General features: G+C 40.2%; 2 protein-coding genes and 1 long non-coding RNA gene across 9 annotated transcripts in view; 1 reads left to right on the forward strand and 2 right to left on the reverse strand.

The window, feature by feature from the left end:
• The window catches only part of LOC145455240 (uncharacterized), a 158244-nt gene that overhangs the window by 25456 nt on the left and 108423 nt on the right, over positions 1 to 24365 (forward strand). The gene's annotated exons all lie outside the window — the stretch shown is intronic.
• LOC145456017 (ileal sodium/bile acid cotransporter-like) lies at positions 1344 to 15223 on the reverse strand. 2 transcript variants are annotated; one of them, XM_080334050.1, is made up of 8 exons: positions 14543 to 15223; positions 10597 to 10744; positions 8480 to 8595; positions 8332 to 8420; positions 4709 to 4850; positions 4454 to 4641; positions 3826 to 3919; positions 1344 to 1724 (listed from the first exon to the last, which is right to left on the reverse strand). In XM_080334050.1, exons 1-8 carry the CDS (start codon positions 14856 to 14858, stop codon positions 1657 to 1659), a joined length of 1161 nt encoding a protein of 386 aa, XP_080190176.1. In that variant the 5' UTR covers positions 14859 to 15223; the 3' UTR covers positions 1344 to 1656. The 2 variants fall into 2 exon arrangements, with proteins under 2 accessions (XP_080190176.1, XP_080190175.1); XM_080334049.1 differs by having other exon boundaries at positions 1344 to 1727; positions 14543 to 15222.
• Positions 17523 to 19754, reverse strand: LOC145456261 (uncharacterized). The gene is made up of 3 exons (XR_013920549.1): positions 19264 to 19754; positions 18738 to 18874; positions 17523 to 17718 (listed from the first exon to the last, which is right to left on the reverse strand). It is a non-coding gene; the product is annotated as an uncharacterized LOC145456261 (long non-coding RNA).

Consider the following 24365-nt stretch of genomic DNA (forward strand, 5'->3'; position numbering starts at 1 on the left):
AATTGTAATTAAAATTGTAATTTGATAAAGTTTTAGCCTAATTACAATTTTAATTACATTGTTATTGAAACCTGACAATCACAACATAAAATAATTAGCCCATTCACATCGGTGGTCTATGCGTGCCACGTTAACCAGATAATTCAGCCGTGCTAAACTGTTCCCATACTTCAGTCGCAACAGAAAACTAAAACTGTGTATTCGTTTGATTACATTTCATTTTCTGTCTTGTAGCCTATTCGCTGTTAGTCGCTCAAACTTTTGGTTGTTAATAGTCGCTTTAAATTTTTTTTCCGAGTTTGTGGTTTTCAGTACTCGAGATTAGGAATAGCTCGAGTTTTTTTTTAATTATAGGGTATTCTACGTATCACGGCTGTAACATGCCTAGCTTGAGATTGTTGCTAATTACGTCGCTACGGTTGTCAAAGAGCACCTATCTATCGAATCAAATACATGTTCAACAGTAATTGTAATTAATTGCATGTTTAACAGTAATTGTAGTTGTAATTTGATATATTTAGCATTGAGTAATTGTAATTGTCATCCAATGGAGTAATTGTAATTTTAATTGCAATGAATTAATGTAATTGATCAACAGGGTTGCAATGACTCGAGCCATGACTCGACTCGACTCAATCTGTGTATTGACTCGACTTGGACTCGAGTCATTGCGCATGACTCGAAGCAAGTCATTGACTCGAGATTCAGACGGCCAAGACCGACATTTCATTGTAATTTCGAAGCCAACACACTATTGGGATTTCTTTTGTTGGTACTGGTGCTTGAAAATGCGACCAGAAACTGCTAAAAGTGAGGAAAATTGATATATTATTAATGCGAACCATTCAATATCACCAAACAGAGTTAAAAAAGTGGGTTTAGGAAGACTTTAACTGGAAACTGAGCAGTCAACACAATGACTTGGACTCGGACTCGAGTCATAATACCATGACTCGGACTCGATCCTCTGTTCGCTGACTTGGACTCGGACTTGACTCGGTGGGAATTGAAAATGACTCGACTTGACTCGAGTCAAAAATATAAAAAGGAGATTAACTTGTGACTTGGAGCCTTGTGACTTGGTTACAACCCTGTTGATCAAACTCTGGTGCCGATATTTCAGACGAGGAGGTAGTGGAGGTGCCTGAATTCTGAAAATCGCTCATGCCTCCGCTAGGTGGCATTATACAACCATAATGAAGCAATAAAACGCGACACATATAAGAACTGCATACAACTACCACCCTGTCTACCGTGAATAGCCGGCCTACCCAAACCATCCAAATCTTCTCGACCGTAACACCTGCTGTTGAAGCTATACTCCCCGGATGCCATATGGTAAATGGTGTTTATCAGAAATACGCCCAATTTTATTTGACAGGGCAAAATATAAAACGAAGCATTGTACACAATAGATTACTAGTTGATAAACCGCCATATATAACTACAAAATTCGGGCGGATTAGGAATTGCGAAATTACAGATAAATAAACGAGTTTTCAAATCATAAGTTCTATATGAATGCATGAAATGTATATTTTGCGAGATCAATAAATTGTATTCCTAAAATGTTAAGCTGCAGTAAAATGCACTTACAAAAATATCGGTAAAGTTGCTACAAACTTTTTATTTATCTAACTCTGCTATCATCGAACGTCACTCTATTTGATCGAAGGCTGGATTCACCATGTCATTGGTTTTCTCCTTAGTCGAAGGATCGCCCGCTGCTGAAAAAAGACACATCAAGAATTATGCAGCACCGGTATACGAATATCGTAGGCCCTGGCAGCACTTGCATGCATATATGCAAGAACGGAGCATTATATTATGCACCGAGCGCCCGAACCTAAGTTATACGTTACGTTCCTAGACGTAAACACGCAATAGATTAATTGCAGCTATCAATGGCAGTCTACGGTGACGTAACGTTTCTCAGTCTCGCGCCTCCAGTCTATAAGTCTCCAAGTCATCAGTTCAATTTACAAATAATCTCATCATCACAAAATATCACAAGATTGCGCTACAATGAAAAAGAGAATAAAAAGTTGAATCCACCAGGGGGTACCACGCATTTACACAGTGAACTTGCGCTGAAACCGTGATCCAGTTTTTCTGCGAAACAAACTGACAGATGGATTGGATTATATTGCATTGATTTGTCGCATGTAGCGCGTCCCTTTGCATTGCAGCCATCAAAGGTTTTGTCCTGAGTATTGTATATGACAAATCATAAAGATAAGATGGAGTAAACTTCATGACAAGTCTTCATGACAAATTTTCATGAGAAAATCTTTGACGCCCGCAACGCAAAATAATGCGACAGATCAGAGCAATATAATCTATTCTACGAGTCCAAGGGACTGCGATCCAGCCACTGCTTGCAATTCGGCTATTGGACAAGATCTCCTATTCCATCCTGAATATACTAGAAACTAAACCAGGGGTGTCAACCATATACAACCCGCAGGCCTCATCCGGCCCGTAAGACGATTTGATCGGGCCGGCGAACCACTTCTGAATGGATTGAAAAATGTGTGTATTATCCATCACATTTCTAACAAATACTTCCAGTTAATAATTCCTCAAGGCAGCAGTTGTAGAGCATTTTCACAAGTAATTACGGAAGTGAAAACGCCAATGCGAAACCGTTATATACAGGTTACATAGAGACTATATAATAGTTATACATAAATATGATTTAAATATCTGTGGTCGCACTGTTACATCACTTCCGACTCAAAAGAGCAACCCGAATCGCGATTTAATAATGAGGTAAATAACAATATCCGTGTCTACAATTGGATCTGTTGTATTCCTCGGGACGCATATAGGCAGGGTCGCCGGCAGTATACGACTAGATAAAAATGAGCATAGAAATATGCCAACTTATATCGTCGACAGAGCGGACAGATTCACTGTCTCAGCGGCTTATAACTGTATTCAACCGGCCAATCATCGTATTATTGCTAATTCCGTTGCTTGGGAATTAAGATGTAGCTAGAATAGAACGCTTATTATCCGTAATAAAATGTAATACACTATTGTGTATGTAGGCTTGATAATCAGACATTCAAACCAAAAAACAATGGCATGGATTTCGAGGTAATATTTTGGAATCATTTGAATCCGGCCCGCGACGCAAGTTGAGTTTGACACCCCCGAAACAAACATCAGTCACGTGCAATTTTCCATAGAATCTAATATCATAGAATCTAGTCATAGAATCTAATATCATAGAATCTAGTCATAGAATCTAATATCTTAAAGCTGTGTGTTGTTGGTTTCGGTCATTTATGGCCGAATATGTACTACAGTTTCTGTTTGTTATGTACCGTTACTATCGTAATGATTACGTCACACAGACGCAATATATCTTACATTACCAATTTGATACGCCCTGACCGCGACGTCCGCTACTGACGAGAGTCGGCCGAAAAGCTTTCAGTGAATCAATTACCAATACAAAGTTCTTGCTTCGTGAAATTCCTAAGTTTTATGCACCAAATGCTTTGTTGACTGCTGACAGAAAAAAACATCATGCTGTCCTATTCGATAACGCAGATTATTACAACTCGTGATATCACCGACACACTTATTCAGAAAATTTATTGCTTGCCATACCATAACACATACGTTACCTGACAAGCTCCGGTGACTTTGCATTTCATTATAGTCGATCAATTTTGCAGCGAGTATAATGACGTAATAGCGAAATCACCCACAAGCAGTCGTAACAATACCATCTTATTTGATAATGAAATTTCTCTCCCACGGCTAATCTGTTTCAAGAATAACTGTATACTTGCAGATTGCTGAAAAACTTACCTGTAATTCTTTTTCCGGGATGTCTCGGACATTTCCCGTGAATCGCGAACGAAATGAAGTGGTAAAACATCACATAAACCACCGACCAGCAGAGCTGAAAGGAAACACAAATCCGGTTTTAATTTAAGGGTTCTAAACTTCGATTCGCACGAACCCCGCCGGGTCTTCGCCGAACCAGTCCTGGGTTCGCTGGAGATTAAGACACACATCCCACTAATATAGCAAACGTCGCACTGGTCTGCTAAAAATATTTAGTATAATCTTGTTTTGTTTGAAACTCGTGTTTAATGGTTTTGTTCTTATAACACTGTTGTTCATGTATACTGGTCATTTTCATGTAGTATTCTATTGTACTTTATTAGATGAACCCTAAAATGTAGTAGATTTGAATTTGCGACTCAGCGAAAATTTGGGTTAAAATCTCAACCCGCAATGTATAACTTGATATGGTGGCGTATACTAAATAGAAACACTATCCTTTAATTAGGATGCTTCAAATCTGCACCGCTCAAGTGCTGTATAGGCTAATAATGTAGAATTCGAGAACGAATAAACGAATGCGTGGTATACATTACAAAATATTTATAGCGATCAGAGTATATATTTTGTATGAATTTCAGTATATCACCTGCGAGATAGCATACATCATCGGGAACACCATGACTCTGCCCGTAATTTCCAGCGACCATCCGGACATTTGTACGATCGCCATCGCTAACTGCGAATTCTGAATCCCTGTCTCGACGCTGACCGTTCGTCTCTCAGCGTGCGACAACGTCCACGAAGATGACAGCAAGGCGACGGCAGACGTCAGCGCTGTAACGAAACGCGTATATCCTGATTAGTATTATTACGGACGCACCAGACAAGACATAGGAGTCACCGTAGCCGAGAACCATTCCACACAACGGATACAGCACCGATGTCACAATTTGGCCCGTTTCGAAAGACCAGTACCCGTGAAATAGGTAAATGGAGAATGCGGCCACGATGATCAGTGCTACGATGCCCAACACTGACATGACCTGATAACATGAAGCAGTTAATTTCAATTCCGCCAAATCACTTGGACTTCACCAAATATGACGACTTAGAATCATCTGGGATGGTGTGAACCTCCGGAAGGTTCAGGTTCGTGTGAACATTTTTGAAAGGTTCTGGGTGAACGCGAACGTGAACCTCATGACGTCACATGACGTCATAACTCCAACTCCAGCCCTCCATTCAGTGAAGTGATAGCCTGTATTAATGTACACTAGTGCACGATACCTAGCGACGACTCGGGCCACATAATGCCACAATCACTTCTTAAACGTCGCCAAACGTATCAACTGGGGCAATCAAATGATATAATAAATATTCCCATAAAATCAATATCTTCCGTCGCTTTGCCAACAATTTCGACGAGGACTTGCAAGGGAATATAAGGTTACGCCTTGACGGTCTTGGCCAGACCGCGGACAATGTATTCGGCATCGGAGTATTGCTATACGTTGATTGATATTGGTGTAAAACGAGTTTCTATACTAGTTACCGATATTAACATGTTATACGGCAGTAGCCAACACCCCAATCGCACGGTTTTTATGATACAATAAACATATGAAATCAAGATTGACCCAGTTTGCCGGCTAGATTATTTACATCAGACAACGATATCAATTTCAGTGATTGGGTGGAATAAGCATAATCCGCTGACTACCTTACCTATATGTAGTGTATTTCGTTATTGATGTTGTGTGATTGCGGGTCAACCTCACAGCGGACATTCGAGCAAACAATTGTAACAAAGCAAGTAAAATTTTGAGATTGTCAAGGTGCATGCTCATTTAGTGACTTTTTTTGCTGTCAGCGCCATGCATATAGTGGCCCGCCAACTAGAGCGTGTCAGCAATAGAATTCTAATCTTATTTGTGAAACATTTCGTTGCTCTTATTCTAATTCTAATCTAATTTGTGACATGTGTCTGTGCGTGTGTCTATATGTCTGCATGTGTCTATGTGTCTAGTTTTATTTGTGATCAAATTTTTGATTTTCCCGAAGGACAGTGGTTCCCAACCTTTTTCGACTCATCGCCCCTTTTGAATCTCGACACATACTTCCACCCCGCCGTATTTACGGATCCGAAAAAAAAGGACTTATAATCGGGAAATTTATCCACCCAACTCTGATCGCACGTGAATTTAATAAAAGGTCCATTTTTCGGGATGGTATAGGTGTTCGGAAAACGGGATTCCGCGTCTACTTTCCGCTGAGTTGACCCTTTTTCGCATCATTCGCAGAACAAGCCGTCTTCGCGTTGATTTTTCTACCGTGTCAATTGAATATATCTCACGGGACGCTCTAACATTTTCGCCCCCAGTAGCTCCTTCGGGCCACTTTACCACGACTTTTGAAGGAGTCTCGGTTCTATTGATCATTCCCAACGCAAATAGAAAATCCGCCCCTACACAACCCCTAACGAGTTTTTACTGCGTGCCGATTCTCAACTGTTAGAAATGCAAAGCAAATAATATTTTCCTTTCAACATCTTTTCCGATTCTTCATTGTTCGAGTATAGAGAATGACAATATCAGACAAAGATGTTAAACTCGGATGAGCCGGATCAAAATAAATCGCGGCCCAAGGAAACCGTAATGGTGCGATGCGTCTTTAACGCTCTGTAATCTAATTTCCACTGATACATTTACTATGCACTGCACATGCACATATAGAAAAGATAATTCCGGGGATAATTACTAGGGATGGTGTGAACTTCTGAAAGGTTCAGGTTCGTGTGAACGCGAACCTTTTTGAAAGGTTCCGTGTGAACGCGAACGTGAACCTTATGACGTCACGTGACGTCATATTGTTAATTATAACCCTACATTTCAGTGAAGTGATGTATTATTGTACACTGTACAGGTACACGCTAGCGACGATTCACGCCACATTATGCCACAATGCTGAAGTAGGCTACATACTGACTTGCAAAGGAATAGAAACTTACGCCTTAACGGTCTAGGCCAGACCGGACATTGTATTCGGCGTCTGACTATTGCTTCATTGATATTGAGCAGAGTGTAAAAACGGGTTTCTATACTATCTATGCTATCCTTACTCTATTACCCCACAAGTTATAGAGTGTCCAACACCCAAGTCACTGGGATTTCATTTTTATGATGCAATATACCATGGCCAATGAATAAACATATCAAATCAAGATCGATCCCGTATAAGCTACAATCAAGATTTTTTAGACTTACTTTACATCATTCACTGACTACCCATATGTAGCGTATTTCGCTCTTGATGTTGCGTGATTGCGGGTCAAGCTCACAGCAGAGAGTCACTAAATATTCACAAACGGAATGCTGGAGATTTCGAACAAACTTTTGTAACAAAGCAAGTGAAATTTTTGAGATCGGCAAGGTGCATACACGTTTAGAGTTGTTTCTTTATGCTCCCAGCGCCATGCATCGAGTGGCCCGCAGTTAAAATGCAAAGAATTTCAACCGAAGATGTTATAATGATGTGAAAAATTGTAATTTATGAAAAGGGTTCACAGTGCAGAACGTACCAAGGTTCGTTTGTGAACGTGAACCTCTAAATTTCTGAGGTTCACACACAGAACCTCACGTTCGCACCATCCCTAATAATTACATTGAAAAACGGTAAATTCGAGCTGCAAGTGTTATGATCATCACGAGTCAGCAGTATGTTATCGACGAAAGGTAGGGTTTCCAAGGATCGGCGATTTCCATTATCACTATCGTTATTAGAACCCCAACGATATACTAGCGAGCCGAAATATATACTGCAGATATCTGTCTTCATCGAAATATCGGTACCGGCCGACCTCTTCCATATTGGCCTACCGAATGACGACTATTTCCAATTCTGTACTAGTAGCTGACGATTAACTCTGACGAGTATCAGCAGAAATTATTCGTGTACATTTCAATATGAATATACTATTCATTTGAAAAACGTCACATATTGATATCGACAGAAAATAAATCGGCTTATCGCCCAAATTATGTTGTAACAGCTCAAAATTCAGAAATCGCTCCCTCATTCGTCAAGATGGCGACGATGTAGCAGGGATATTAGCGCAGCAGACTTAGACCACTAGAAATTTTCATCTTTTTCAAAATTAGATTAGAACTAGCTAGCACTATAGCTATACAGGTTTTCCAAATTATATTAGAATTGGAATTAGTGAATTCGCGAAAACTTGGGAATTGGATCATATTCGGTTCATATCAAATCAGAGTTCATCCTCGTAAGCACGAGAATGACAAATGTCTGTACACTGTACAGGGAGCTTGGCTCGTTTCGAACTATACTGTTCGAATAGACACATTTCAAAAATTAGATTATAATTGAAATTAGAGCAAAGAAACATTTCGCAAACTAGATTAGAATCACATTAATTTCTCGCTAATTAGTCTGATTCGACAATAGAATTATTCAGTTGTCCGAAGTCTGCCGCAGCAGCCTTTGGTCATTTTCTCGCGTACCGACCTTAAGTATCCTGATGGCCGCTTTCGGGAACTTGTAACGCAGAAACGTGCCGATAGACAACGGGACTACAATGAGGGTGATCGTCAAACCTGAACGCGACCGTGATTTTAGCATCACCCCACGAAAGAGATTCAGGATCGTCACTCACCTAGAGTACTAAACGGAACAGATAAGCCGGAGTGCGAGACAACCTTCGAGTAGATGAATAACAGCAACGGAAGCGTTCCGAGTGACAAGACCACCGATACAGTCGTCATGGTCGAGCTGGAATCAGAAAATATACATTGCTTGCTGTGTTTATTTATAGATAACGAACCTACGGATAGATACGCACCACCCGTCGTCGCAACTTAGTTGCTCATCCCATAGGTGACGACCCGATCGCTCAAATTAAGTAAAGTTGATCTTATTTGAAAGCTACTGTCGCGCTGATTCTGAAAATATACATTAAAATTTCATCAAAGCAATGAAACCACGCCGAAATAGCCTTCAAAGTCTGAAAATCAGCATTGTTCAAAACAATCGCAGCGACGCACCACAATGAACAAACAATGGCCCTTGCGTGTTTGCGATTGTTCAGAACAACGCCGATTTTCAGACTTTGAGGTGTATTTCGAGGGGGTTCCATTGCCCTGGTCAGATTTTATTGTATATTTTCGAAATCAGTGCGACAGTAGCTTTGAAATAAGATCATAAAATAAAAAAAGATTATAAAATATAAATTTTATTCCGCTCGTGTCCCTGGAACTCCCACAATCAGCCTCGAATTTTTCATTGTTATGGAGATTGGCATTGGGACGCAACAATGCTGTCTGGCGAAACGAGAGAGTAGCTCAGGACGTAACAATGCTGTCTGGCGAAACGAGAGTGTAGCTCAAGAGAAAAAGAGCCAGACACCATTGTTGCGTCCCAATGCCAATCTCCATAACAATGAAAAATTCGACGCTGATTGTGGGAGTTCCAGGGACACGAGCGGAATAAAATTTATATTTTCGTAATCAGTGCAGAGTCAGCTTTCGATTGATACCCGTTTTACCAAATTTAATGCTCGGCAAGCAGAGATGGCCACAGTCCGGTTCAGGAGCCGGAGCCGGAGCAGGATTTCAATGATTTTTCACCTGTCAGGACTGGATCCGGATTTTGAATTTGGGGTGACGGTCGGATTTTAGCCGGATTATTTTGCTGCAATATGATTAATAAGCATTGTTCTGGCAGGATTTTTTCGGATTCCGCACTGAACATTCACCAGCCGGATTTTTTCGGACTCTGAATTTCCAATTGCCAGCCGGATCCGGATAGATTCGGATCCCGAAATTTGGGAATCGGCCCATCTCTGTCGGCAAGCCGGTCAAAAATGACCGTCAAATTGCCTGTAGCCAAATGGAAATTGTGACGTGATACAATTTCACTGAGGCGTGAGATTTGCCTGTGTCGACACCATATAGGACACTATGGTAATATTGTTGATCCTCAGACCAGTTGTTCTCAACAGACTTGGATAACTAGATGATTATAGTTATGTAATTTGACTTATTCGAGGTTCGAGCGCAATGTCAGTAATCTAATTCTAATCTAATTTGTGAAATGCTTCTTTGCTCTAATTTCAATTTTAATCTAATTTTCAGTTTCCCGAAAATGCTACAGGATTATAGTGCGAAACGAGTCAAGCTTGCTGTACAGACACTCGCCATTCTCGTGCTTATTAGAATGGGCTCCGATTTGATATGATCTAAACTTGATTCTAATTCCAAGTTTTTTCACGAATTTAGTAATTATAAATCTAGTTTAATTCGGAAAAACTTGGATAGCTAGAAAATTTTCAGCTTTTTCAAACTAGATGAGAATTAGAACTATAGCCACACAGATCTTTTCCAAATTACACAATAATTAGAATTATAACTACAATTTTTGTTAAATTAGATTAGAATTATAGCAACAGCTTTTTTCCATAATAGATAAGAACTAGTTTACTCCATTCGCGAAAACTTGGGCATTGAATGAAATTCAGCTCATATCAAATCAGATTGCATCCTTATAAGCACGAGAAAGGCAAATGTCCGTGCAGCAAGCTTGGCTCGTTTCGCACTATACAGTTCAGAATAAAAATTAGAGCATGTAAAAATTCACAAATTAAATTAGAATTAGAGCATAGAAACATATCACAGATTAGATTATAATTAGATTACCAGCATTTCTCTCGAATTAGTCTAATCTAAAATTATCTAGTTGTCCAAGTCGGAGCCCTACATAATAACCACATATTACCTGAGCTCCATGTCTCCTCCGATCCAGTAGGCCACAATGTTCGACATCGTGCCGCCGGGACAGGAGCCGACAAGCAGAAGAGAGAGCGTTTCGGGTGCTTCCATCACGAAAATTTTCGCCCAGGCGTAGCCCAATAAAGGCATTATCACTGAAAAGAGATTCGCGGGCGATAAAAGTGGAAACAATAATACGATTGTTATCATTTTGAAAAGTCGTAAACTCAAATGGTTATTGGCATTAATAAAATCGGTAAGTACCGCACAGGTGCACAATGCACATTGCACATACAGTTCTGTCTGCTGTTGTTCAAAACGATGGTTAAATTCAGAACTTTAACGAATACCCGTGCTATATAGCATTCAAACGTCGTTGGAATTCCGCACAAATGCATTCCACATGTTGCCCATTAAAAAGTATACTTTGTAGCGGATTAAGGTAACAAAAATAATCGTTTTCGTGAGCAGGCGGCGGGAATGAAACCTTAAACTTTCTGTAACCTCGAAACAACCGTCAATTTAACTCCCGCACGAATATCTACTGCACTTAAATACACCTCGTAAACTTCCGCTAATTAGGGTATTACAGCTCGGTAACAAGGCTTAATCCGCGTGTTCGTAATTTATAAGGAGTTGCTTTGTATATAGTTGAAAATTAATTTTCATCCAAGGGACTCAATGTCCACTGCCCAGCACTGCTAACAAAAATATTTTCAATATCTTAGAGACGCACATTTTATTCTCAGATTACTACCACATAGATTACGTTAACGTATAATTTTCGGAACTTCGGCTGTCTAAATCCATGTCTATATGTTTTATGAACAACCGGTAATATTTATGATATCTTACTTATATATAAATATATGTATACATCAATAATTGTTAGATAAATCTGCCGAGTTGCATATCACCACGTATACATGTACCTTGGGCAACAACTACTTTCCTTATTGTTGAAACGAGTGTTAATGTTAGCATAAAATATATAAGAAGCTCGAAAGTCGATTGAAATAGTACGAAAAGATTGTCGAACTGAAATTTCCTGAATCGTTACTGATTCATCACTAATAGGTATTCCTTATGTCTGATCCGTATAGCGGCTTTAAAATAGCCATCGCGAATGAACGACGTTCCCGATATTGTATATGTATTGAGAACTGACAATATTGTGTATAACTCGGCTCTGTAACAGTGACAGTTTCAGCTGTTAACAAAAGTGTTATTTATAGTTCCATCACGATGCAATATTGCCAACACATGTCATTCTAACGACTTGACTATTCGTATATACAGACGAGTGATTCCTAGAATGAGTGTGCCACGACTCGGTAATACTTTGCCGCCATCGATCGAGATTTTCAGATAGGGTTGCATTTAAAACAATCAATTTATATATAACATGTTCAAAACATGGGTCTTGCTTAAAACATATTTTTTATGTTTTTTTTTTCTAGCAAAGACGAATCTTTAATCATGACGTCACAGTGGATTGACATTGGAAATTGCAAATATAGGGTAAACACTAAATATGGCTCCTTCGACAAGAAGGCCATCCGACCACTGTCACAAACAGACCAAAAATATATTTAGCCAGGACTACATCGTTATGCAGCATTTTGACTGTCGGTGGTCATCATCAGAACACCGTACGAATTATCTATGTTTACTTGCTATAACTGTCGAACCAACGACGATTTAGACTATAGAGGGTTCCAAGGTTCTAAGAGCATCTTGGATGTACAGAACTTCAATATACAATTGAATTATATATTCATCTTGAAATAAACCGAATAATTTCGGCTCACACTCGACAGGGGCAATCGTCAGCAACTATATACAAGACTAGACGCGGGGGAGATAGCGAAGTGGTAACGATAAGCGCCTATACAAAGCCGGTGGACCGGGTTCGATTCCCATCGGAGGTTCATCTGGGCTCCTCTTCCCCCGCTGTCGCGGGGGAAGCCCAGAAAAAAATACCCGAAGAAAGAAAGCACTCACAAGTATTGGAAAGAACTAGTAGAAAGGACCGCGGCTTCAAAAACGATCAATATCGAAAAGAACTGTGACAACGGGCACTCAAGAGCGTGGTGGATGTTAGAGTTAAGGATCGCTACTGATGCGTATCCTTCGGCATCCTCCTATCTGTTCATTACATCGCATTGTGTCTTATCGCATTGTACATTGTGTGTAACTTGTTCAGATGAAAATTATAACTCAATGATAGAGAATTGGAAAGATCATTGTATGTAGGCCTATCACATATCAACAATCGATGCCTATCTTTCGCGTTAATTTTGCACACCGCCGGTTATTGTTGGTATAGTAGTGTTATCCCTGTCAATTACGAGGGGGAACATGCCTCGATTTCTGGCTGGGAAAGAATTTATACCTATATCTCCAGAGTTTGATTCCTGATTGATTTAGATCTCACTTTATATAATCTCTTAAAGATCAAGTTAATTACTGAATGGAGACAGCAGAGCAAAAGCCAATTAAGCGTAAATACAAAGAAGAATACGTTCGGTCGGGTTTATTGCTTTTGAGGACCCGCAGATAACCAACAATCTTAGTGCATTATCTGCAATAAATCCATATCTAAGGAGACGCTCTTTCCCAATAAGCTTGCAGCAGACATTGGGGGGAAATCTTCCAAAATTGCAGGAGAGCAACCTCATTTTAGCCGCACATGCTCGTACAAACAAGCATGACAATCGCATTAACGCATGGAAATGATTTTAGGGTATCTTTCCTTCTTTTGCAAGTGTTTCACGAGCGTTTCATCCTTTTTTTCTAGCGTTTCACAAGCTGAAATAGTTAGTGAACCACTGGTATATAGCCTATGGGTGCAATAGGTCAGATGCTTTGACCACGGTACAATTGAGCGGGTGAAAATTCTTCTACAATCGAGGATAATCGAAAGAACTCGATTCCTTCATAAAGAGTTTTGAGTCACACTTTCGTTTCTGTAGTTGTGTTGCTACAAATTTGTCAAGGGCCACATGAAAAATCATTAGCGCAGGAATGCTGCGAATTTATATAAAATCGAATAATTCCACCGGATAAATATAGTTTCTAGGCCAGCGCACCTAAATATCGTCGTAGTGGAATCAAAGTGACTTATGTCCAGTTTTCAAATTTTGAAGGTCCATTTTTAAAACTTGAAAAAAATCAAGTTTTTGAAAAATTCTCAAGTTTTTTCGGCCATATCTTGGTCATGGTTATGTCTGTTTCATTAATTCCAAGTTAATCAGGGCCAATACATGGCTGAAAGAAGATGAAAATTTTACGTAAAGTCAATTTTCTTAAAATGTGTAAAATGGACATAAGTCTCTTTGATTCCACTGCGACGATATATACAATGTACAAGCACATATCGTAACGTCAACATGTCATGTATAATATATATATTTAGTCTTTTTGCGACTGTAATTCAATGATCAATTGTGCTATCGACCTCGCTCTCAATAAGCCCTCATCAAATTGGAAGCATCTAATATCAGCACAAGCTTGTCCACCATGCATAGTCGAGTATATACGTGATCCAGCACTCGTGACATAACGATCTGGCGACGCTGTGTTTCGTTTGTACGAGAAGGCATACTATAAATACATTAGGCCGACAATCCAAATCACGTTAGTCAAAACAAATGCTGTGAAATATATCCATGCCGATTTTATCATGGGTTTGCCCGATTAAAATGCTATTGTTTCAACAGTTATTTGAGGCGAGGTCGTCGAATTGAAACATGAATTGTAAGCGGCCATTTCACTATTGAACACATCAGGCTGGCGTGTTTTTGAACTAGTTCTTAATAAGTCCATATTGATGATTAATGACTAAGGCACATTATTGCAATGAAACGATACCGCTATTTTTGCACAGGCAGTCAATCTAGCTACTCCGTAACAAATAATCACGAGCAAGTCATCGATAGCAATGCACTTACCGAACTGACACACAGCTCCCAGCACGATACCGATTGGTTTCTTGAAATGTTTGATCACCAGTTTAAACTCAACCGCACAACCAATGCCCACCATGATGATCGCGATCAAAACGCTTAGTATATTTGATAATATGCTCCGCAGTTTTTCCGCTTGTGGGTCGTTGGGGGGACACACAGTCAATGCAACACCTGACAAAGAATCGTTCCATAGCTCTGGAGGAATACATCCGTTCGTAGAGAGAAGACTGCTCGTGGTGTAGGCTGTCGCAGTAGCTTCCGAAAGATTCTCCGATTTTGAAAGAGAATTATTCTCCATTATGCTTATAAAACCTGCTAATTAACATAAGGTTGCAAGCAATAATTCTCTATATACAATCTGCAACATTGAGTATTGATCACCTAATTGACAACTGGCTTGACTAGCGACTGCGCCTGGAAGATTATGTGCCTGTCACCCTAACACGGCCGTATCTGATCAACAATCTGTCGCGTAAGTAATCTGCGTATAAAGGAATTTCCGCTACTAATATATGCACTAAAACATCGTCGTTACGATGCCTTCGGACGCCTTCCCCATTCCTTTCGCTTTGAGCCTATACAGTGACTCAATGAAGCTAATTATAACGAATCGAGAGAAGTCAATTAATCAATCACACTCCACAAAATCAGGAAAGAAACATCGAACCAATTTTACTTGTCTGCGAAATTGCGAGTTGAGTAACCAAGCCGCCCGATTCCACGACGAGTCAACCGGAGACGCCGTAATATGTACGAGGGTACACCGATACTTACACAGTAACGTACCGTACAATTTCTTGATAGCGTATGAGACATGTAATCGGGTAGATACAAACCGCATCTTATCATATCTTAAATCAAAAATGCTTGTGATCGCGCACAGAATGGCTGCGAAATTGACAAACTCTTCGGCGACAGGTTCTTTTTTTTAATTATAAATTAGCGATTCTTCATGGGTAGAGCTATTTTTCTCCGCGGGCATTATGTTGCATATGCACAATGCTGCGCTGGACTGGACGATTAAGTTATAGTATCTGCGAAATACTTCGCTTATCTTCTCATCCGACCTACTTTTTCTCTAGAGAAACGAAATTCTCTCAATTTCACAAGTTTGGTCGAGGCTGGCCGCGCGAGATGTCGCAGCGGAGTTTGAAATAGCGCAGCAAAGTCTGAAGCGAAACATTCCAATATTATCCGTGTCCACAGTAACCCTGCATGTGGGGTAACTTTGGACAATCTAGTTTTTTGTATGCGTTTACACTAGGGTTAGTTCGGATATCAAAAATTTTCACTATCCGGATAACGGATATATCCGTATATTTGGAATTTAGCTAACCGGTTAACCGGATAGTGAATCCTAAGTGAGATAATCGATTTCACGAGGTCTGCATGAAAAATGGATCGCAAAATCATTACACAGTGTAATTGCAGCTCCCTCCTTATAAAGCACACCGCATCAATAGTGGCATCCTGTAGCCGGGGCCGGAGTTTTGTAACAAAGAGTCCACACGTATTAAATGCTCTTTCTGCTTCCACAAAATGGGCTGAATTATAGTAAGCAAGGCTGGATGTAGTAAGCAGCGCTTCCTTTTTGCCCATTCTTCTGTTTAGGTGTCCAGTACTGAAAGGACAAGTAGCTGATACCGGAATTGAGGCCGGATAGTTTGTTTGGTTGAAAGAACTGCATCTGAAAGTATTTTGTGGCATCTAATCGAATCATTGTCGTCTAACTGAACCATGACGCGCGCCGGTTTGCAGTGAAAATCCGTAATGACAGTTTTAAGCTCAGGAAAGCGTAAATTTCGCCAATTTTTGACCAGTAATACATTCTCGAATCAGTAACCAGAAAAAAAAATCGATTCGAGAGCAGCAATTGTTATCTTGATATGTACTGGCTCTTTTGTAGCTCGTATTAGGCACATCTACTGGAGAAACGACACTAAAACCTAAAAATTCACCTAAAAAATGACAAGTGCTTGAGTATCCGGAAAACTGACTAATATCGAGATTTTGTATACAAGTCACCTGTGGATCAAGGCAGAGTGTCCTATTCTGCAAGTTGTGGTCATGATCAGTGTCGTTCTGTGCGATGTATGAGTTGAAACTATTGAGCGTTCCGAATAGTTGAATTTCTACATTCTACATGACAAATGTTTTAATCATGTAGGCATACTGTACATTGTACACTGTACAATGCAAAATTCATGCACCATACTCAGGCCGTGTTATTTTTGACATTTCGGGAACCAAATGCCAAAATGAAATTTTGAAAATGATAAGAATAAGGCTATTTGAAAATGTAGATTTTTATGAAAGTTTTTGATAAAAACGTCAACCGGAATTGACAGGAGTTAGTATGAAGCGACAAAACAATTAAGTGTGTAAAGCAGAATTCCTAAATTAGGGTCGGCAATCCTTCGGGAGTCCACAGACTCCAAGGGGTCCATGAAAGATGAATAAAAAGGCTCAAAAGTCCAGTGATTAAATCTGGATTTACGGCCAATCTATGGATTGCTAAATCCAGCTACTAGGAAATAGATGATAGCCAGCGATTGGGAAGTAGAATATATTAAGCGATAAGGAAGTAGATGATCTCTGCACGCAAAACTATACACTGTAAAAAAAAACAACCTCGATTTACCGCGAAATGTTTGGAAGCACGGTAGCCAGACATTTCGTGGTAATTCAACATTACCATTAGTCAATGTAAATTTAACTTACACTCGTCCGGCAATCTCACTTTACACGCCAGACTGTAATGTTACAGTCACCTCCAGTATATCCAATCTACATTGTATCCTGTATATTTGCCACTCAGACTGTAATTTAACCGCCTACCTACATACATGCTGTCTGTGTAAATCAGGATTACATACCAGCTTGTAAATTCACGTACATCCCATACCTATCGCAAAGCAACCCGATGCTAAAATATCGCAAAAGCTTCTCCACACCCCCAAACGACATTGGTACAAACTGTATATTCATTCATGATTCACGATGAGAAGATTATCGATGGAAAAGTATTGCTGCTGGAGGTCTAATTTTTCTTTAGGAGACATGCAGTAACACGAGTGGTCTCCCACCATCGGTCAACTTCCAATTGTTTCTTTTTCTCGTCCTCATTCCTTCTGTGTAGCTAGTATCTTGCAGTTCCACTAAAAAGAATACATGCGTAAGTCGCTATATTAAGCAAAGTTCCTAACCTAGACATGACATTATAAAGACTACTAAGACAAATAGGGTAACAAAAATATAACAATTTTTGAAGTACCGGTACTGGTACATTGTGTGGTGACGGCTCCGCCTTTTAGCCTACATGATATAGCGGAGATTCATGACTTACTTTATCAAATGCAGCAGGCAAGTTATAAATGATATTGCATCTTCGTGTGGGCCAATTATTATTAGTCATGCACTTTATTGCATACTGTTATTTCTTGATCCCCGATCCGAATTGTTCATCGTATCGGTAGTGGAAATATATTGAAATCGCCCAAATGTACCATAAAAAAATTTCTTTCGTGAGGAGCACACGATTCTGATTCCTGCTCAGATTTAGAAGGGCGCTACTATATTAGAATCAAAAAATTAAGTTATGTTGCGTGGAGCGCGAAGAAAATTTCGAGAATAATTAAAAATTTAAAAAAAATTGGGAGTGAATTAGTAATTTCAATTTGCATGTCGACGGATGCTAACACATACTAATTGAATTAGGTGTTGACAGCCGCACAAATTCCCATTCACGGCAGTAGGTGCCCATCTCAGATCTAATAGTATACGTATGGTATGTCTTACGCCAAGTTTGAATACGTACTCCAGTCTTTAAGATTTTTGACAAATTTCCCCAAACTTATTTGAAAATAGCAAAAAAACATTGGACAGGACATCAATTTGTTTCAAGGTCGGTTGTACTGAGACTAATCCTAATGCTGTTAGTGACTACAGGAGAACAAGGAGTCGTTCGACGTTCTGTACTACCATGCCCAATTTGATCAGTTTTGGAATTGAATTGAATTGTGTTGATATAGGGTAGCTTAATTGAGTGTGAAACCGAGCAACCTATATTGCATCCAAGTCTGTCTTACGCAGTGCAGTTCGCCATCTATTAACAACAGCTACCCAGCGCAACGAGTTTTAGGCTACTGCCAAAGCTATGAAGTAATGAATGACTTACACGTGGGAATTCCTCTAAATCTTCAACGAATATCAAAAATTTGCTTGAATGAAGTTGAACGCGACTGCTGGAGTTTGAATTTGGCGAGCTTTCTTGAATACCGGTACGAAATAAGTTTCATCTTCAACAATCGTCTTCTGAAATTGGTAGCGAAACACATGTTTAGTCAGAATCCATACAGACTTAGCCAATTTCTCGCGTTCCCCAGGTTGAGAACCACTGATATTAGGGTATTGAAGCAAAATGTTCCTCATTTGAGGTGGCATGTGTGCCAAACAAATCCAGCAGTGGATGGAAACATCTCTATGCTATGGCCCAAAAATGACATAAACATGCCAACAGTTTCAACTACTCCGCGGCAGAGTATGTGGTGTCACAGGTCAGTATATACATATAGGTCGACTAACATCCCTAAATAGAACAGAGAATGCGGCGAATGAAGTATTTCAATCATGAAATCAAAGTCATCCCGGTGGTGTGCACAGTCGTAGATATTCACGGTAACGAATACTATGTAGTACTGTACCTTTTACGATGCGTATCCCAATCAGCATTCCTAGGAATCTTCAACGATCGTGTCCACTTTCTTCAAGCCAACAAGCTTCGCTTCACCCTTTGCTCAAATCTCAATAATGGCCAGACGACGATACGACACTCTAACGATTTCGAAATAAGTGGTATTCATCCGCTGACATGCGACCAATAATATCTACTGGCCACTGCGTTATAATGGTTAATTTAGGTCGTTTTTTTCATACAGAAACATTTATCATTACATCTAGTTCCTTTCTTTTCCATCTAATTGCGTATAAATTGATATTTATTCCATGTGTTGTCACTACTTACCGTACTTACTTAACCAGACGCTCCTTGTGATGTCACAGTCGTGCATTGGTTGTTTACTACGAATCTCAGAAAAAGCAGTAACGCGTAACGGTAACCTATGACAGGTCGCCTTGTTCGCCATCAACGAATGGTCAACTTAGCATGCGGCGCTGATATTTCTAGTTCATGAACAATATTATACATCCTAAACAGATATTCTAACTCATCAGTCCTAGCCTTATAATATAAAATAGTGGCTATCTACGATTGTCAGTTGTTTCTTTTACCCTACTATGTACTATTGTACTATACTGAAATTGGTACTAGGGCCAACAATTTCCGTATGACAGACCCCAGTCTGGTGACCGAGGTTGAATCAGGTCAAATCACCACGAGAATGATATCAGTAACATTCATTTCCACGTATACATTGGCTGCAGAGATTTTCAGGTTAATCAATTTTGCCAATAGCCTGGTAAACTTCAGTAACGAGTAACTGTCAGTTACTGCGAAGAAATCTGGTAACTTGACTTTAGAGCTAAATTGAGGTAATATTACATGTCAAAATGTGAAATTACAAGCTACGAACAGTTATTGGCAGCTACCGGTAATTCGTTGCAAAATTTACAGAGATTTCCCAGTAAATCTACCAGATTTTTTACAGTGTAGTAATCAATGCTCAATGCTCATGCATTTTGTTACATCTGTAGGCGCCACGCGCGACGCCCGACCCACGCTGTATTCAGAGCGCTATAGCGCCCAATGTGCATATACCTGTACCTAATTCCAAACCCCTTTAACGTGCAATTGAAAATTGTCTGCATCAGGGATATATATGGAACTCTATATATCCCTGGTCTGCATGTTCATTGCTCAATAAAAGATAGATTATGTCACGTTTCCCAATAGGGAGAAATATACTTTCATCAATGAACAGACATTGTGCAAAAGGCCCCCAGATCTATACGTACCTTATACATATATCAATCCAGTCCTTGCCTAGTTTTTCATTGCCGGGTGGATAATTTTTCATATTATAATGATTATTATTAAAGTCACTCATGAGTTTTACCATCGATTGGGCAGTGAAGACCGCAATCCAAACGCGTCAGAAACCCTTTTGAATTGTCATCATAAGTATTGTGACCAGTTTGAAATCCGGCATAGTGAATCGACTATTGAGAATAGATATTGCAGAAGTACTCGGTTTTGTATCGGGCAAATTTGTTCTTCAACATCGTTTTCAATTTGGATTTAAATCTTGCTGTTTGATGGGACAGTGTGGATACTGCATTTTTCGTGACTTCCGTTTCAGAAGAAAGACCGAACTAAAGCGTGTTATATGGTCAATTCGAGTCTATAAATATGAAACCATGGCGATGCCACAATTGCCAAAAATAATATTCGAAAAATGCCAAAAATAAGCTATTTTTTGTTTTTGGCATATTCCAACAATAACACGGCCTGACAATATTGGAGCGGCTGATTGAAAAGCTGCCCTACGCAATGGTTCGTAAATAGCAAATATATAGCAGTCTGATGCTATCGTTATGATGACATCATATTGGAACTATCGACTACATATCAAGAATCGAAAAAAGTCGTTTTCTCGACTTATTGAGGCTATGATTGTACTCACGTTCGTCACGTTTATATAATTCCGATGCGTCGCGGTCAGCTAGTTTACTATGGCACGAAATACCGTCGTCGTCATTTCTTAGGCCTGTACTGAATTCGTCACGTGAATATTTATATCGTGGAATGAAGTTTTGCTTACGGCCTGTGTTTCTCTTCACTCTACAGTCTACAGTAATGACATGGGACTATTTTACTGAGGTTGTTTGGCGGCTTCCAGGTACAATTGCATGTATGTTCCCAAACCTCAATTGTTGCTACATTTTGTCTGGGACTAATATTGTCCATGAAAAGCGTAGCTCATGCCTATCTACTTTATACCGACACAAATAGACGAATAGCCTCAACTTATATCACTTTTTCAGCAGGAGCAAAGACGAGATTTCACGCTGTAGTTTTTTATTTTGAAATCACGCATACAAGGATTCATAGCATGACTTCATGAAATCACGACATGGCTATTAATTGAGTGGGAAATATACACTTATCACGTATTCGTACCCTTGATAATGTTTTAACGACTTGGACCAACCTTCATACTGAACTTGCACAATGAAGAAATAGGATTTCGAAGGAAAATCCACGCTTTTGCAGCTGCATAAATTACCAGAGAGAGAGAGAGAGATCAGATTTATTTTCGCCGGCACCATCGAGATGTCAGCATGTACTTCAGCGTCATGACATAATTGATGATATGGCCTGAGTCGTTGCTAGTCATCATGTACAATTGTACATTAATATATTACTTTACGGGAGTGTCGGGTGGTAGTAGTAATATGACATCATAGGTTCACGTTCGCGATTACACGATCCAGAACCTTTCAGAGTTTGGCAACTTCCCTGGTATGCGTGTCTGTATATTCGTCATAATTACGTCACAACTACAACATTCGTTCTGTTCGTCTGGTGTCCGGTCAATACCGAGAATGCTATTTCCGAGAATGACAATACCGAGAATGCTATTTCCGAGAAGGACAATACCGAGTATAGACATTACCGAGAATGGACAATACCGAGAATGGACATTACCGATAATGGACACCACCGAGAATGAACATTACCGAAAATGCAATATATGCAACGCAGGCATGTCATGTATATGAACAGGTCGTGTGTGTGCATCACGGCGTGGCCACATTCGGTATCGATTCTCATGTATATATTTCTCGACAACATCCGTCCCAGTAAGCTAGATTCTTGGCATTGGCCATTCTCGGTAATGTCCGTTCTCGGTAATGTCCATTCTCGGTAATGTCCGTTCTCGGCAATGTCCATACTCGGTAATAGCATTCTCGGTAATGTCCATCTCGGTAATAGTATGGAACCATAGTGTCCTATATCGTGTCGACACAAGCAAATCTCACGGCTCAGTGAAATTGTATCACGTCACACTTTCCATTTCCATTGCAGAGCATCAAATTTGATAAAACGGGTATCAATCGAAAGCTGACGCTGTACTGCTGGCGAAAATATAAATTTTATTCCGCTCATGGCCCTGGAACCCCCACAATCAGCCCCAAATTATTCATCGTTGAGGATATTGACAATGTGACGCAACAATGTTGTCTGGCGAAGTGAGAGAGTAGCTCAAGAGCAAGGATGCGGCTGCGCGGCGAGAGTGAGATCAGCTGACGTCGCGGCAATAGCAATGTGCAATCGCGTCGCAGTGAAACGCTGCGCTGTTGATACTTTTTCTATGCGCTTCGGTAGAACAGAAGCGAGCACACCTTACCAGCCTTTCCTTGACTTGTAAGGGTAGAACTGGGTCCACAGAATCTATTTGGGCCCTACGAATTTTCGCGCATTATCCTTCAACTTATAGAGATATTTAGGCTACGTCTAAGTAGTCTACATTGGATATGTCAGATTATTATGATATCGATTGCCTTAGCCCGCTTGTTGCGTAGGGCTCCAGAGACGCGTGGCGCTGTTGATACTTTCTATAGCCGCTTCGCTAAAAGCGAGCACACATTACCATCCTTTCCCTGACTTGTAAGGGTAGAACTGGGTCCACAGAATGTATTTGGGCCCTACGAATTTTCGCGCATTATCCTTCAACTTATAGAGATATTTAGGCTACGTCTAAGTAGTCTACATTGGATATGTCAGATTATTATGATATCGATTGCCTCAGCCCGCTTGTTGCGTAGGGCTCCAGAGACGCGTGGCGCTGTTGATATTTTCTATAGGCGCTTCGCTAAAAGCGAGCAGCCGAGCACACATTACCAGCCTTTCCTTGACTTGTAAGGGTAGAACTGGGTCCACAGAATGTATTTGGGCCCTACGAATTTACGCGCAATATCCTTCAACTTATAGAGAACCTTCCGTCTAGGTATAGCTATATACAATAAATATTGTATTAGCCCGCTTGTTGTGTCGGTCCCCAGAGGCAGGTTGCGCTGTTGATGGCGGGTGTCGATACTTTCTATAGTCGCACACATTACGAGCCTTTCGTTGACTTGTATAAGGATAGTGGTACACAGAATGCATTAGGGCCTTATGAACATTCGCGCATTCTTCTTCAACTTATAGATCTTTCCATCTATGCAGCTATTAACATTCAATATGTCAGTGTCAGATCATGAGGTCGACTGGCTTAGTCCGGAAATAATACAGGAATTACTGGCGATGAATGACGAGGATGAGGCCATTGCCGCGACGCCAGCTGATCTCACTCTCGCCGCGCAGCCACATCTTTGCTCTTGAGCTACTCTCTCATTTCGCCAGACAGCATTGCTGCGTCACACTGCCAATCTACTCAACAATGAATAATTTGGGGCTGATTGTGGGGGTTCCAAGTGCCACGAGCGGAATAAAATTTATATTTTCGCAAACAGTACAGCGTCAGCTTTCGATTGATACCTGTTTTATCAAATTTGATGCTCGGCAAGTCGGTCAAAAATAACCGTCAAATTGCCTTGAGCCAAATGGAAAGTGTGACGTGATACAATTTCACTGAACCGTGAGATTTGCGTGTGTCGACACCATATAGGACACTATGATGGAACCGTTCGGCTGTGTCAACAAAAAGAGTTCGTGTACCATTTAAAAATAGTACATTGAGCGCTCTCGTATTCGACATTTCATGCTGGTGACGTCATATTTTGTGACACGATTGTTGATATACGATGTTCCTTTGAATTCTCTACTAGTTGCTGACGATTACCC

The sequence above is a fragment of the Botryllus schlosseri genome, chromosome 14 (genome assembly GCF_051294905.1).
Source record: "Botryllus schlosseri isolate E-star chromosome 14, Bs_hap1, whole genome shotgun sequence".
Classification (NCBI taxonomy): domain Eukaryota; kingdom Metazoa; phylum Chordata; class Ascidiacea; order Stolidobranchia; family Styelidae; genus Botryllus; species Botryllus schlosseri.